The sequence below is a fragment of the Strongylocentrotus purpuratus genome, unplaced genomic scaffold (genome assembly GCF_000002235.5).
Source record: "Strongylocentrotus purpuratus isolate Spur 01 unplaced genomic scaffold, Spur_5.0 spur5_scaffold_4, whole genome shotgun sequence".
Taxonomy (NCBI): Eukaryota; Metazoa; Echinodermata; class Echinoidea; order Camarodonta; family Strongylocentrotidae; genus Strongylocentrotus; species Strongylocentrotus purpuratus.
Genome location: NW_022145610.1, coordinates 5,490,607 through 5,508,486, shown reverse-complemented (window position 1 = coordinate 5,508,486; position 17,880 = coordinate 5,490,607). Strand labels below are relative to the sequence as shown.

Here is a 17,880-nt window from a genome sequence, read left to right as displayed (position 1 = left end):
CTAGGAGGACCCGTGGAAAATCCACGGGATTCTAGGGGGTGGGTGGTTGTTAATGATGTGCTACCGATTTTTTAAATTTTCATGTTTGTTTTTCTGTTTTTTTTTTCCCCTTTTATTTTCAATTTCATTTTTCCTCTTGGTATAGGCCTACTTTTTATCCTTTTATTCTTTTTCTACTCTTGTTATTAATATTTAATTCGATAGAATATTAACCTTTTGATTGCTGTTTCATATATCATTTTGAAATGTTTTTTTTTTTATTTGTAACATATAATAAAACTTGAAGATTAAAAGAAAAAATTAAATTAGTAATTTGTAAACAAATTGATGCAAACTATTTTATGCTTTAAATTTCGTTTTCACTTTCATTATTTATGATTATTGTTTTTCATTCATTCCCATATATATCCTTATTCTCATTATCCATTTCCCGTCCAGTTTCTTACGAATACTGTTCTCAATCCTCCCATTCTCATTTTTCATATTTTCACTCATCTCTAATTAGAACTTGTTCCAAATCAAAACATGAGTAACAATAATTGTTCAATTTGGCTTAACATACATTATTAAAACTACATGTTCTATTAAACAAAATTATCAACAAAATGATATTTTTCATAGATGATACAAAGAACTTCAGAGAGGTCCCAGAGGTCTCAGTGAAAATATACAAATATTGACTGCTCATGAGGATGAAATTATCATTTCCAAGGTGGTGTTCATACCGGTCCTTCTATCACCCAAGGCAAAGCCGAGGGGGTATAGAAGGGCCAGTATTTGAACGAAATCGAGGGAGTGATAATTTCCACCACCATCCAATTACAGAGCAGCCCTTATTTTTTTTGTTTATCCCTCATGCCTTCATTAACAGGTCAGTAGAAAAGAAATCCAACATCAAGAGTCTATTTAACATATTTACAGTCTTTCGGAGTTCAAAAGTTTCAAATAACCAACGCTAAACGAAATCAAACATACGGAAATCAAATCTATACAGTGTAGTGCAGTAACTGCGGCGCAGTAAAACGATGGCTTGAGCGCCGTGATGACCCGCCTGAGTTGGGCGCTGGAAGGCATTTGAAATCCTGTATGCTCTGTGTGTGTGCATAAATCGCAGATTGGTTAGGCGTACTATCACAGATCTATTTGCGTTATTATTGTTGTTATTTCGAGGTAGTTTTCATGAAAAGACCAATAAAACAGAAGCTTGGACTATGCATATGTTGGCATAGATCACAGAATTTGTATAATTATTTTCAGAGTAAAGATTTTACGCGAAAATAGGTCCATGGTTTGCGCCAATTGTCGAAATCGCCACGACTCAAATCGAGTGTGTGAAAGTGTGTGAAGGTGAGCGTGAAATACACGTACACTATGGGCGCCTGGCCTACAAAGCATATCCTATAGAAAGACGCATAACACGGGTAAGCCCAACCCGTGAGAGCATATATTTCTTACACCCCCTCACCCGCGTGAGTCATCTGTTAATGTGTATTTCTCTTACACGCTACAAAGCGAATCCTATAGCAAGAGGCCTTACTCGAGATACGCCGCAGCCTTTACAATAAGACTTGCTACACCCGTTGATGCGAGTGGATTCTCGTCCATCGTGTGTCTCTTCGTCTCTCTTTGATAATTAGACAGAGGGCGGGTGCACGCCTTGTCGACTCGCTCTCGCGGGTTCGTCGCCTCCTCGCAATCCACCACGCCCGCCGTGCTCTCGTCCGCCCGTCCTCCCCGGCACCCCGAAACCGTGTTTAACGGCGTGGACGTCGATCGCGGGGTCGAGGTGGCACGCGGGTTACGGGAGACAGGCCTCGTGGAATTGTGCCACCGTTCCCGTGCCACGGCGGAGGCGAGCGGGGTCGGGGAAAGACGTTTTTGAGGAACCGTTTTGTACCCGTTTGGACCCCCCGCGGCGATTTTGCGTATTAGTAATATAGATAGACAGAAATGGAGGGCCACAGCCGCCGATGTCTGTAACAGACCTGGCACTTTATGATGATGATGATGATCTTTATCTCCCCCCCCCCCTCAGTCTCCTCTGTCTGTCTCTCTCCACATAATGTCCTTTCCATTTTTTTTCTCTGTGACTCTGTTTGTCACTCTATATTTTGATGTATTATATCTCTAATTCTTTTTCTCTTTTCTCCTTTGCTACTACACCTCTCCTTTTCTTTGCCTGTGTTAATGACATGTTTTCTGTGTCTCTATCAGTTTGCCTATCTTTTTCTCCCTTTCCTTCCTTCTATTCCTCTCCTTCTTTTCCTCTAGCTCTTTATCTACTCTGATTTGAAATCAAATACTCTCCATATACAAAGGTCCTATTCTCCCCTACCTAGGGATGTCTTGTTTACAAGCGTGGTACAAGATTGGTATTTTGTTAAAGCGTGTGTACCATCAACGCTAATTATCCTAACGATCAAAGTGATTCACACTCGTCGTCGTCGCAGCCTCATCAAGAGAGGACGCTTACTATTTGATTACCAACGATGCATGAAAAAACATCTGTAACTGATTTATTAAGAGCTAGAAGGACGTTAAATCTGTGTAGGAAAGGTTGAGTTAACACCCTTCTGGCTGTGAGCAAACTACCATCACCTTTAAATGAAATTTATTGAGAACGAGAAGTATTTTAACTCTTGTGTTGAATCATATGATTTAATTCCCTTCTTGCTCTGAGCAGTAATTCATTTGTTAGGAACCAAAAGGACATAAATGGTCTTAATGAATTAACATTTGACTATGAGCAAATGAGCTACCCTCACGTGGATGTGTAACTCAACTGCTGAGAGGCAGATGGATATCAAATGTTATATGAGTAACAACCTTCTGACTCAGAGCAGCAAACATATACCCTCACTTCTCAATGTTCTTTGAATAACTGTATTTCTCCTTAGTGGTGTTGATAAATGTTCATATCATACATGAAGGTTTAATTAAATGCATACTCAATACAAGCTTAGGGGATCTTCCTCCATGGTAGTGAGACAATCAAAAACTAAGTTTTGATGTCCAGGGCTATTTTAATTGAAGCCAAAGTGGATTTTTCTCATCATACAATGATTCCTTCCATTCAAATCTTTAAAAAATTACATCAGAGTTCTTGTTAGACTAGACTAGCTCACCAGCATGACCCACGTTCATACTTAAAGGTGGGGGTACATGTAGGTCAAATAACATTGTGATTTGTCAGCCAGTGGTATTGTCAATTATCATAACATTGCAGAACCACTAGCTACATTTCATTTTAGTTTTTGCTCCATTTTGAAAGGAAGAATGTGAGAAATGCAACAATTGTAATCCAATAAGTCAATACTTGGTTTGAATAGATTGGCCAAGAATAACATGATTTGTTTTCCTGAGCATGATGGCATGAACTTGAATTTCTTTCAATTTTATTCAAAGAAAAAAATGCAGTTGAAGTGTCAAATAGATACAATGTGCATTCAAGAAGAATGCAATGAATGGTTTGTGATATAATTACAAAAACAATGATAGTATTTATTCTAACACTCTTTATCTCAATATCTAATTATTTGTTGATTCCTTATGGTTATTTTTTAAGAGATGGCTTAATTTGTTTGTATGAAAATTAAACTTTGTTGAATGGTAAATGTTAGGTCTAGAGGAAAAATGATCATCAATTGTTTAAATGTCAATACAGAAATAATATATGTGTACATTACTGAATTCATTTTGCTTTTTGGTTTCTCTTAATTCAAGTGTTCATACAGAATTGCAACAAATATGCAGGAAATAAAATGTCTAGCAAGAGGACAGAGGGATAATTCAGATTACTATCTTGGCTAGAGTTTCATTATAATGATTACTTCTCAGCCTAAATGCCAACTGTGATCTCTCTTCGTCCGTCCATCCATCCGTCCGTCCGTCCGAACAAGAGACGAGGAAAAGGATCAGATTGAATGACGCCTGCACTTGTGGATTAAGAGTGTAGTATTGAGACCATTCACACCCAAGGAAATTTATACAAAGTTTGTCTAAGGAAATACGAATAAAGAAATAAAAATAATGGTAATAATATGGAATTCCAGGAAACAGTCTTTTCAGTATTAGTAGCCTATACTGCTCTTCCTTAATCATCATATGAGCGCCATGAGCATCAGTTACCAGCAATATACACAAAGCCATATCATTGTCATGATATAGTGAAAGAGCATACCAATGGTATAATATTATATAAAGAACCATCGTATAAAGCAAATAGTTGTGTTGAGGTCTGGTTTTGTATTGAGCATTGCTACATGTTCATAGAGGATACTGTAAAGAAAACAGAAAATGATTTCGCGAAAGTTTATTTTTGCTACTTACGGCACTGACTGCCAGAACAATACTGTACACTCTACATGTTTACATGTAGATCTAGCGTGCAATATGATAAAGATTTAATAAAATTGTGTTCAGCAGCATCAAAACGAATGGTTTCTAATATCTGTTTAATATTTATTGTTTTGGAAGGTTGGGGGGGGGGGGGGGGGGGGGGGGGGAGGGGAAAGGGGGTTGAAACGCTGCTATGTTATGTGAAGTTCAGACTTTAGAAACAAACAAGCATTTGTTGTATAGGCCTGCAATGTTTATACAATACAATGCATTAAGTTAGTCTGAATGGGAAGAGGAACAGTGTTAAATCAGAGCATTCCCAAGTCGGCATTAAGCTATTATCAGATGCATCCTGGGAGAGTCTGCTGCCCCCAGAGTCTCGGAGATCGTCTACCCTATTTGCATGTTGTCACTTCATTCAATTGTCACCGGATAGAAAGGGAGATGTGTGAAATACGAGAGAGAGAGAGGGATTATGCGCTGGAAGTTTGAGTTCATCCTTTTGAAGATAAGATCGATCGGGGAAGAATAAATAATAATAATAATAATAAGAAGAAGAAGAAGAATAATAATAATGTCGTCTGTGTAGAGTCAAAAGGGGTTAACTTGTATGCTCTTACACAGACTTAATGCCCTTCTGTCTCTCAACAGATATACATGTATATAATGTATTTAGAAGCACAGAGCAAGTGGTAAATGGAGGATTGAATTTTGGGAAAATATCTATTCAACACTCGGTTCTTTCTCTGGCTTTGCTTCATTAACAAAGTTTTTTTCTTTCTAGAAGAATTAACTTTTAGAACGTCTTTGGTGACTAGAATAATGTGGAATGGACCCATTTGAAATGTATATTAAATTAAAAAAAGACTTTTTAGACAAGTACTAATAAAGGTAAGATTTAACTGGGTAGATTTAGTCCACTGTCTAATGGAGCTTCATTTGCCAAACTCCTCATCCTGTTAAAGCTAATTATATTGTCACAAAAGGGTGACATTAAATTGTACAATTATGTATTTCAGCCCTTAACAACACAACTGTAGCAACAGAATTAATACAAAACAATAATAAAATACCTGTGACAAACAGGGTTGTAGGTTTTAATACAAAATCAATCTTTTTACAAGTCAGTACTCTGCTCATGCGCATAATTAACATGAATATGTATAAGCTTCGTAAGTTCGTAACACTATATCAAGCTTCATAACATGATCACACCCTAGTAAACTTAATGATCCCCCCCCCAAAAAAAAAAAAGAAGTCATGTCTCTATGAAATCAATTTCTCATTTTTAATTTCATGAATGGATAAATTTTGTTTACCGGATATTCGTTTTTGTAAGAGTATCCCCATAATTTTATGGCATAAAAAAGTTGACACTTGGCACTCAATAAATCAGTAGACCATTAAAACATTCCACAGTTATGAATATAAGAAATAGTTCTATTGTTCTTCTGTATCATATCAGTGTGAGACACTCCATGGCTCAATTAAGATCTGATAACCAATCAAATTCTGTTGATTCAAATATTACTTTGATTGGAACAGTAAAAAAAAAAAAAAGGGAAAAAAGCGGGAGGACTATTGTTTGTTTTTGTGGTAGTTTGTCCAGTAGCATCAGATGTCAGAAAAAAATCAATATCTTATGATTGATCAGTCAGGGAAATGAGGTTGGAATGCTTCAAATATAAATTAAGTGCGGAGTTGTGATTGATCATCAACTACCCCTATACAAATTTCAGTACGCTTACACGCGAGCTCGTCAGCGTGCTCGCCAACGAGTTTGTTGACGAGCAAGCAGACGAACTCGCCAGCGAGCTCGTTTCGTTCCAAATATGCAAATTAGCTACAAACTCGTTGGCGTGCTCGTTGGCGAGCTCGTTGGCGTGCTCGAAATATACACGCTCGTCACTGGCCGATAAGCTGGTTGGCGAGCTCGTCGGCGAGTTCGTCAACGAGTTCGTCGGCGAGTTCGTCGGCGAGTTCGTCAACGAGTTTGTGTGCGAGTTCGTCAACGAGTTCGTCGACAATCTCGTGGAAAAAATGGCTGCACGCTTTATAATGGCGTGCTTAACAGCAGGTTGGCATTGAGAACAAATTTGTGTCTACATATAGAGGTGAACTTGATGATCCTGTTGAGCTATTGGCAAGCATCTATAATAATAATACGCTAAGGCTCCGCGGGGGGCGCGACGTCTCCGCGAGCCTTTGTATTCTATTGTTTTTTAATGAGATCGCCGACCGAAGTTGGTGCGGCTATCTCCTCCTGAACCCTCCCCTCGGGGTACCCGTGCCCGGTGCCATCGTCCGCGGGAGAGTCTACTCTGTGGAATTGGCTATACTCCGCCCGAGGTCCTCCTCCGTGTCGACGTCCAGGGCGAAAACAGACGCGACATGCATAATGCAGGATATGCGTGACGACAGAGATACCTCATGGATATTCAACATGACATCCGTAGACACACGACCGATGAAAAATCGGTCGTAAAAAAACTCGAACCATATTCCATACCTTACCTGGCTTACCACGTCGCACGCAAGTAAGTACGCCAAAACACGTACATTTTCGCAGTTGCGAGATCGAGACGGAGCGTATGGGCTCGAGTTTTTGGCGGTCGATTTTGTTTTGGTAGAAGCTGAATCTAGACCATGAACCACTAAACATCGCGAAACTGCAATCAATTTCTATCACGAATTCACGATTGCTGCAATATTATAAAGTTTCCATAAATAGAGGTATGAAATTAAAGCCTATTTTGTGATGTTCTCGCCATGTTTACGTAATTTTGATAATAATTTCTTCAAAGTAAAGAAAATCAGACAAAATCACCGTAACTGACAGTGCATTGCCACTGTGTAGTGTGTGTGAGATGAGCTGAGTTGCAGTTGAAAGTGTGTGAGTTGAATTCGAGTCAAAGAGATTTGACACTTTGAAATTGTTATCTGTTGGTTTGCATCATTATTGCCGCGATTTCAATATAGTTTCGTGAATAGATTTACGAAACCTGAGCTTAGAATTAGTAAAAGTATTACTAGACTCTAATGTCTACGTTTTTAAAAGACTGTTTGATTTTCCTGTGAAAATTTTACTTTGAAAAATGATTATCGAAATTCATGGTCAGAAATAATCACAATCTAGGGTCTATTATGTTACAGTTCTTGCATCAAATCAATGCATGAAAACTTAGTTATTGAACTAGAAAAATGTTGTTTTTTTTTAAATAGGCAATTATGAAGTAGGAAGCCTGAAACCTAATAGCCTACTAAACAAATCTCAACAAAGTGTAGGCCTATCCTTATATGAATTAATGAAAAAAGAGCCCCCGAAAATTTCCCTAAAATTTGAAATGGAGCCCCCGAAATGAAAAACTTAATTTTTTGCCTGCGCACCCCCTCTGAGTTGAGTGTATATATAATATAGGCGTGGGGTCCACGGGTTTCAAGGGGCCATAAACCCCCAAAAGCTCGGGGGTTACGTTTTTCAAAGTTGGGGGGGGGGGGGGGGGGAGAGATCAGATCGCAGCGAGTTGAGTGTATATATAATATAGGCGTGGGGTCCACGGGTTTCAAGGGGCCATAAACCCCCGAAAGCTCGGGGGTTTTAGGCGTATAGGGTCAGATGAGCATATTTTTAATACTTTATTTGTGACACTTGCGGGTCACTAATTGGCGTGGGGTCAATACGTAGAGTTGCGTACTGTTGCGTAACAACTACGCTGGCCTACGTTACTATATGCTGAGGGACGGAAAGGGGTACGCAAGATGAACGAAAACAATTCAACCTGTTTAATTTTTTTCGCCAGCCTACGCATAACCTACGCAGGGACTATTTCCCCATTAATACGCAGCCTAATTTCTGCGTAGTCGGTACGCCACACTACGGAACTCTACGCAGTTCCAGTGGCTTAAAGAATAACTACCGGTACAGTTGGATCGTTTTTTTAATTTTTATATAAGGCCAAATTAAAAAAAAAACATGTTTAGCTTCCTGTTTTTTCGAAAAATGGGAAGGAGGAGGCCCTTTTTTTTTCTTTTTATTTTCTTTCAAAATGGCCGCTCCGTACATTTTTCCTGACATTCAGGCTATTTTTCAAGATGGCGGCCGACAATTTTTTTTTTTCTTTTTTAAAATCAGAAATACATTTTAGCAGTGCTTTTCGTTTTTTTTCTTTCAAAAATAAATAAATAAATGAAAAAAAAAAAAAAAAAAAATAGGAGGCGGCCCCCAAAAAGGAAGCAGGCGGGGACGCTGTTTTTTTTTCTTTCAAAAAAAAAAAAAAAAAAAAAAACTTTTCAAAAAATTTCAAAAAAAAAAATAGGAGGCGGCCCCCCAAAAGGAAGCGGGCGGGGACGCTTAACATGTATATTTCTTAATGACCTGAATGGTAAATAAAGTTCTTGGTGGTTTTAATTTAGACAGTCTCTATATATCTATTTACACCCCCCGCCCCTCTCTAGGATCACGCGGATTTCCGCGGGTCCTGCTAGTATATATATATTTATCTAACTTATCAGCCTTTCAATATCCTGGTAACATCGCAGGCTGGCCATGCAAGGGCAATTCAGTTGGCTAGCTGGTGAAGAATACAGTGATACTCTTAGGGCAATTTAAAAGCTCATTACTTCTGGGATATCAATCAATTAAATCACTAATATATCAAAGAACAGAAAGAAAAGATTTAACATAAAATGTAACTTAAAACAAGTAGCTCTTTATTAGAGTCAATACAAACCCTGTATAATGCATGTTACCTGTATGCAGGGTTCACAACTTCACACAACAATATGAATGAATAAATGATTTCCAAATTATATAATTACACTGTATAATGAAATTAAATATGTGAGTAATTACACTGTATAATACTCTGCCTTTGAAGAAATATTATTATCCATTTTGGTAATTATTTATCCATCATTCTAATCACTCATAATATTACAAAGATCCAAACTAATAAAGCGGTATTCATACAATAACTATGTAGCATCCCCCCTTTTTGTCAGTGTATTCACCAACCCAGGGTACCAAGTAATGATACATGTACACTATAGGATCTCTAGAACAATCCCTTCCTTATATCTGCTAGCAAACTAGTTTTCAGTATTCAGACCAAATGCATTCTTGTGCTCTCATGTTGCCTAAAAGGTAGGGTTTGTCATTCAAGATACAGAAATATTTACATGAATATAACCTTATCACATAGATATCTAATGTTACTTTATTGAAGTGAATATACTATGTGCTAGATAGATAAACAAAATTCCCAATATATGAAAAGATATCTCACTAGAAAGAGAATGAATACATTATCTCATTAATCATTACTCTACACTTCTCTTTCATAAATGTATAAGAGAGGTAGGCCTAACTGTTGGCCTAGTCTTATTATAAATACACAATAGAACATTAAGTTAAAAGGGGTGAGAAATTAGTTTTTCTCTTACCTAAAACAAAGGAGCTGCAATACCATTCAAAACCCATGTCTGCTCTCCACAACAGCAAGATAGAAAAAGACTTGACCAAATGGGCCTAAATCAATTCATTCTTATCAGGAATGCTACCAGTGGTAATTCCACAAGAGAGAGTACACAAGAAAGTGAGAGAGGGGAGAAGAGAGGAATAGGGATTTGTGTCTAAGCAGGGGGGATCCTATGTACATAAGGAGAGAGCAAGATAGAAACAGGGAGTTGACCTCGAATCAAGCACTGGGTGTGTGGTCTTATGTAATACCTGATAGTGACATTTCAGGGTGTTAAATATATGATACAGTCAGAATAAATGGCACCCCCCTTCCCAATCTGGTATGCTGCAAATAAATGTTTCAAAGTTTCAAAAGAATTTAATTAAATTTACAAGAAATTTGACAGGTTACTTCAGCATGAAAAAGCTATTGTTTCAATTTCAACATAAATTTTCTGAACTTTCAATGTAAATGCATATGTGTATTTTTATGATACTGGAGAGATTTCACCATGGATATTTCAGATCCAAGTATAAAAATAAAAGAGTATATTCTATGGTGATAATTTTGTCCATGTCTTAATGCAGATATGTAGTGGAGATAACTTAAATAACATTGTGTTTCAAAACCCTGGGTTTAAATTTTTATGTAAGGTGAAACCCATTCTTTGCCCTTTTTAGGACGTACACCAAAACGTGACATGAAAAAACCTAGTTCCTGGTAATGAGTATTCTCTAAATTTGTATGACTATCTGATGTTCAATTATTGTCTGGTAGTAAGTGCTGAATCTATTTATGCTCATGTCATTTATAACCTTAGGTTACGTGGCAAAGTTTTTTCATAATCACCATATTTCACATCTTGTAACAGTTGTTATGCATGGTGTCCACCATGCAACACGCGTTCCATTTGGTGCTTCTGCATGATGAATGCACATTATATGAACAACTTTGACAATTCCCAGTTTATTTCTTGGAAGAACTCCATGGATCAAATCAATTAAAAAAAAGATGAAGCTTAAAATGTTATAGTTAAAAAAACAGCACATGTTTGAAATTCTAAAAATTCTTTGGTGTCCACCCATAACATGCGTTACTGTATATGAAAAATACAAAATACAATTTTGTTAAGAAAACTTCATTTATAATCGTTCTAATCTTTCACAAGAAAGGCTTTCTACATTGTGTATATAAAATTCATTGAATTGTTCAATTTTGAATCAAATAGATATTTTTAAAAAAATTATGAAACTTTGGTGTCCACCCTAGAGGGCTGGGTTTACCAGTTTAACCCTGAGTTCGCCACGAGCTCCCGAGTTTACCCCCGAGTTCGCCACGAGCTCCCCAGTTTAACCCGAGCTCGCCACGAACTCCCCCTTTTACCCACGAGCTCGCCACGAGCTCCCCCTTTTACCCACGAGCTCGCCACGAGCTCCCCAGTTTACGCCCGAGCTCGCCACGAGCTCCCCATTTTACCAACGAGCTCGTCACGAACTCCCCCTTTTACCCACGAGCTCGCCACGAGCTCCCCCTTTTACCCACGAACTCGCCACAAGCTCCCCCTTTTACCAACGAGCTCGTCACGAGCTCGCCACGAGCACCCCCTTTTACCCACGAGCTCGCCACGAGCTGCCCAGTTTACCCGCGAGTTCGCCACGAGCTCGTGACGAACTCGTTCACGAGCTCGTGAAGATTTTGTAAGATCGTTACAAGCGTCCTGGAAGCGTGTTACGAGCTTAAAGCCTAAAAAACGATCTTATTAAGCTTACCACGAGCATAATACGAGTTCGCGACGAACTTAAATTTGTATAGGGGTACAACCTTCTAGACTTACTCACCATAGTTAATCTGTATTACATTTATTTAAAAAAAACGAGCATTGCTTTCATCATTTTACCACCGATATAAGAATAATGATTACTCTTGATCAGAGTATTGTTTGTTTGTTTGATTTGATTTTTGCGAATATTATGCCATTTATAATTTTCTGTGAAAAAAGCCATTACATTTTAAAACGTGATTGTATGTTACAGTTCGAACTTGGATCATGATTTATGATAAATGGTTCAATACCATTGTACTGAATGTGTATGATTAAATGAGCCTTGAATATTACAAATTGAAAATCAAAAAATGTAATAATAGCTGAAGGACTTTGGTTTCCCTAATGCTTTAGTATTCATTATAGAATTGTCATTATATATGATATGTCATTTTGTGATACAAAGACATTGTTTCTTCAAGGTCTTGTGATCTTTAGATGCAGGCTAGACCGGTATACAACAATTGGAAAATATCATTACATCATACAGCTAGTGTTAGAATGCGATACTTGGAGGAGGCTTATTTATAATGTCAAACCAATAATGTCCCTTGCATAAGTTAAAAGATTGAAGTTGAACAGGATGTAGTCGCCAGTTTGGGGGGGGGGGGGGAGTTCCCCTCTTTTCGGGTAATTTCATGAATCGTTTGTAGTTACGCATGGCGAATGCTTCTCATTAGTTCTTGTTGGTTTTGTTCCGGTGAATAGTTTTCAAACATGCCATAAATTCTTACATGGTCGGGGATAAATGATTGGGGCTTAGAGCCGATACTAAACCACAAACTCAGTGCAAAGTGGAAAACAAGAAAATTGCATTTCATGCTTTATAGTAGGTGATCACTGTGTTCCTGGCCCAGTGTAGAACAGGACCTCTCAGCGCTGTACTTCCAACAATTTGCTCCTGTTTAGATGTCAATATTTTGGACTATTCATAACTCGCTTGCTTCACTTGCTAGCCCAGTTGACAGGAACACACAATGTATCATGTCATGGATGATTGACTGCCAACATATAATTCTTTAGATGGGACTACTGGACTTGAAATTCCTGCTCTTAGCATTGGAATCCATTGTTTCCCTGACCCGACCATAAAGCAGGTGGTCTGACGAGGACGGTCTTGTTCGGTTTCGGTTCTTCTTTCACTAAAAAACAAAAACCGCAGACAGTTCTTCGTCTGTGGTAGATAACAACCCCATTAACTGCTTATGACTACTCTTGTGGATATTAAAAGATAAACTGGTGTGATTACTGCTAGGTAGAAGGATTCAGTGTGGATATCGTTTGGACCTATCAAGGGCACTGGCCATTAACAGAAACTTCATGGTCAAGACTTAAATCCAGTGAGGAGATAAGAAGATTTCAAAGTAATGGATCCATTTTGATGAATTTTAGAAGCTGTACAACTTCATGAGTGGAATGTTTTTTGAAGGTTTTTTAAAATAAAAATCAACCCAATGCGTATGACAATTGTGCATGCTTGATGGAAACACTGGAAATGTATGTGCCCAAGTCTTGTGGTGGTGATAAGCTACTAGATCTTTGAAAGTTGTAAAGTATTTGATGGACTTTGGACAGTGGATCATAGAGGAATTTAGCTTTACCAAGTTATTATTACAATATTTTTTATGAACAAATTTTTCTGTCAGGAGAGAAACTCTGAATATTTGTGCTACTTTATTGTGTCTGAAATGTCACATAAGAGAGCTTTCTTTAGTTCAGTGTGCATGATAGATTCTTGATGAAGTACCAAACAATTCTTGAACTCCTCAAAACTACATGTTACAGCATATCAGACAGTATATCTTCATTCATGAAACAAAAGCGATTCATTTAATCTGGAATGCATAGTTCTTTTTCAATGAGCAAACAATTCTTGAAGTCCTTAAAAGAATACATTAATGAATGCATATTTGACAGTTTTGCTTAATTAATGGAATAAATGGCTTTGTTCATTTAATCTAGAATGCTTTATAAATTATGGAAAGACCAAACGTATCCTGAAATCCTCAAAACTCCACATCTATACAGCATATATGAGACAGTTTGTTGTACACTGTATACCCATGAAAACAAATCTCTATCTCAAGGGCCTTTATTGATCCAATTTTAGTCTTGGAGTTAGAATTCTCTCGTTCTGATCCTTGACAAGTTAAGCGGCTTTGTTTCCTGAAACAAGAAAAAATCAATGCAATCAATATTTCTATAGGACTTCTCAATTACTAAAGTCTTACAGAGTATCAGCCGTTTCCTGTCGGAGTGCATCAATCAATTGTCTTGTCTGCTGCCATTTATGTGAAAACACTCACACTTTTTTGTCATCATTTTGAGTGATCGAGGAATCGGATTCCGAAGAAAGACTATATTTTTGCAAAAAATTTGTATATGTCTCAAAAACATTTACAAATTTGAAGAGGTGGATTGCGAATTGTAATATCAATCCCTCTGACTTTGCATAGACTATACAAAACTTGTGCACATTGCACTGGTAGCATATATGCCTACCGGGTGGTTTTATGAATGCACTTCTTTTCACGATCTGTTAATGAAAAAAAAAATCATTGAATAGAGTCAATCTATATCAATTAGATAGGATTATCCTTCAGAATGAAATGAGAATACTTGTTGGTATTCCAATTTACAATCACACAAACAACAACTACCTATGAACAGTCAAACAGTCATTGAAATTAAAGTTTTATGATCAGTTCTATTAGGGTCACTGATAATCTGGGTCAGATTAGTTCTAAGTCATCTAAATTGACCTATAAAATTACTATATCTGGATTATCATTTGCAGCGTTTGTACCAGAGTTTGAACTTTTTTTTTCTTCTCAGAATAACATAGTATTGGTAATCATCATAATGGGAATGATTTAATCAAATGATATTTTCACTTGTACTCTGACTTTGGAGGACATAAAATGGGTGACATAAAGACCACCTTTTATATCCTATGATATAAAAAGATCAGTGATTGAAACATCTGATTTATTGCGAATTTGCAGGATATTTCTTCAGCAAGATAATGGAACAAAACTGAGCAGTTTTTAAACGGAACAAAAACTGGTGGAGATAAACAACATGTACCTGATCTGGAGATATGTGTACCAGTATTATCTGAGGTACATGTGAGACAACCTTTGAAAAAGAAGGGGGAAACAGAACAAGAGATAAGAAAGTTTAACTACTTTGATTGAGTTGAGTTTTGAGAAAATCCCTGAAATCTGGAAGAAAACTAAAACGATTTTGATGGTTTACAACAAGAGATGAGGAAGTTTCATTTAAAGTGATTCAGAAAAGTTTTGAGAAACTCCCTTCAAACTGGAAGAATATCAAACTTTGTGGATCGTATACAAGATATTACGGAGTTTAATTACATGTGCACGTGATTTCATCAACTTTTGAGAATTGTTTTACAAATTGGAAAAAACAAAATACTTTAGACGATATAAGACAATAGATGAGATAACTGCTCCTGCTAACTGCTCGTGATTACTCATGTTGCTTAGTTGGATTAGCTTCTGCTGTGGAGTGACCAAAGAGACAGACATGTATCGAGCTATAAGGAGACGTAACATAGGTAAGTTGGCTATATTAGAGTCTGCAAGTTTTGACCCTGTAAAACTAAGCTAGATAATGTCTGTTTACACATCCCAAACACCACTTTGAAAAATCTTTGATTTACACTATTGGAAAAACCCATTAAAAAACTTCAAAGTTTGCTCATAACGATCTATTGGTGAGTAGTGCGCATGCATGACTCGTCGGTGCCCTGGCCTGTATGCATTAGGACGGAAGCAAAGAAAGTCATGTGAGCAAAAATCTGTATCTTACTGAAGTTTGCATTTACACTTCAAAAAATTGTTTAAAAAAAACATGTTCAAGAGGTTGATTTTCAATTTTTATTTTTTACACTTTCATGTATGACAAATTATGGCTCCAATTGGAAATTACACCAAAATAACCTGTGTTGATGATTATAGTGATATAATTCTGCTTTTATCTATGCTCTTTTGAGCAAGTTTGATGGTGTTGTAACTTCTATTTCTATGTGCAGTACCAACTTGTTGTTATCATGACAACTTCGGGAGTCGGGAGTGAAAACAAATTGTTTGAAGTTCATATAGGTTCAGTTATTTCCTTCTAACCGGTTTGTCCGGCCCATTCAATCAATCATTTCTCATCTATCTATGTATGCATACTCTATGTCATATAACCACATGTGTGCTTGAGTCACTCTCAAACATGACACAGTTATGAACCAAACAAATACCAACATTTATTCATTTCATGGAATGATTGCAAAATCTTTTGTCAATTTTTTTGCGGCGGAAATATGTTCATGTGTGTCGGCCCACACAAGTGCAGGGGGTCTAATGTATTTCATGATGATGTCACAGATTGAATTGTTCAAGTTTGAATTCTTTGTGTGTTTATTACACAATAGAGAGAGAGAGAGAGAGAGAGAGAGAGGGAGAGAGAGAAAGAGAGAGAGAGAGAGAGAGAGAGAGAGAGAGAGAGAGAGAGAGAGAGTGGGGGGGGGGGGGGGGTAAAGGTGGAATCTGAAGAGTCGTGTGCATGAGTTTGGGGCCACCAGGTTGTAAGACTGTATGTTGTAAAGTATGAGAATTGTACACAACAGCACAATTTGTTTTCTCCAAATAGTTTCTTCACATGTTTCTGTATAAGAGAAATATATATATTTATGTCTCCTTGTGCTATGTGCTTGTAGATTGTGTTCTTTACACAATATTTAGCCGTATGCAGATTTGACATTTGTGTGAAAAGGTTAATGGTCCGGGAGGTCTTATTTTCCCTAATGCTATGCGAATAAGCACCCCAAAGTCTGTTTGAGGTTTACTCTAAAAAGAGGGAAACATCGCAATAGCGGTGAGAACATTCTTGACAAGAATTTGATATTTAGATTAATTTTCGAGTATGATTAGGGTCAAGTTAAACCGCGACCTTGAAATCTCCTTGACAATGAGTGTTATTCATGTTCTTTGGAAAGGCATGTTCCCCTACTGTGCTGTATGTATGTTATGTGCTTTTCACAAGAGGGGGTTATCCAGTCGAGCAGCCTAATGTTTCGCAGGTTTTTGCCCCCCATGGGGTCTTTTTTTTATCAAAGAACGCCTTCTCTTGCGAGGGAGTTGATGCATGCCTCACCGTTATTGGTTTTGTTGATTTCAATTAAAGTGAAAGTGGGTTTATGATGAGAATTCAATGATGGTTTTTATCTAGAGATTTCACTGCTTGATATATGGTCATATATGACAGGGTGAAATTGGAGTTATGCTAATGTAATGGTTAAAGGAAATTGGAGTTATGCTAATATAATGGTTAAAGGGATATAACAAGTGGAATGATAAAATTGAATATTCTATGCAAAATGGAGATGTGATTGTGACGGTCCCTGCATGAAATTCTTCCATACCGTAGGTTATTGTGATTGTATTCTTCATCTATTATGTTCTTGGTATTGTAGGAGATTTCTTGGGAATCAAATATTTAATCGCTTATTTAAAATCATTGCCAATTTTTAGTGCTATTTAATCTGTTGTAGGGGAAATGGAAGTTGTTGAATACTTTGCTTGAGAATTTGCAATGTCATTAATTACGGTAAGTTGAAATTAATTTACAGTGATAAATGGTAAAAAAGTACTTAATCTTGGAATCCTACAAGTTAGAATGGAACCAATTTATAAAGCAGATGTTGATTATTCGTAGAATTTCCTCAAATTCGTTAAAGGACATTGTCTTCACGCCATCTTCACCTCAATACGGTTATTGGTAACTATGTAAACATTTCTGTGGCTATTTCATTGTGAAATCCAATCTTTGTGAAATCCAATCTTTGAATGTCACCCACAATGGGAAGAAAACCCGGTCTGATTATCATAGTTGGTTGCTTTTGGCATATTTACCCATATTCTTGTGCAATCCTATAGACACATTTGAGGGTAACCTGAGACAATAGAAATCAGTCAGCTCATAAAATATGATCAGCAAGATTGAAGCAATTTTTTTAGGGGGGGGGGGGAGTCTGGTTGAAAACCACTTCCGTGATGAGCATTTTGTAAATGTATGGGCACTGCACCTAATGAAGCCAACCTTTATTTGATTTTGAATGCAGAATGTTATCATTGTTTGAACTTCAGAAAACTATTCAGTGGTTAGGCTAGTGGTGTAAGAAGGCGTCAGCTACAAGTCTCAACATGTTATGGTATCTTTTAACAGTAATGTAATTGATTTGAAATG

General features: G+C 37.3%; 1 protein-coding gene across 2 annotated transcripts in view; it reads left to right on the top strand.

Annotated features, from left to right (window-relative positions):
- Positions 1 to 14,428: 14,428 nt before the first annotated feature.
- Positions 14,429 to 17,880, top strand: part of LOC574558 (ras GTPase-activating protein nGAP) — a 99,948-nt gene continuing 96,496 nt past the window's right edge. Inside the window, exon 1 of one of the 2 annotated variants that reach the window (XM_030997766.1) lies at positions 14,429 to 15,199. In XM_030997766.1, coding sequence (XP_030853626.1) covers positions 15,118 to 15,199 — 82 coding nt within the window. In that variant the 5' untranslated portion in view covers positions 14,429 to 15,117. The remainder of the gene's footprint in view (positions 15,200 to 17,880) is intronic. The other variant, XM_030997777.1, reaches the window with a different exon arrangement.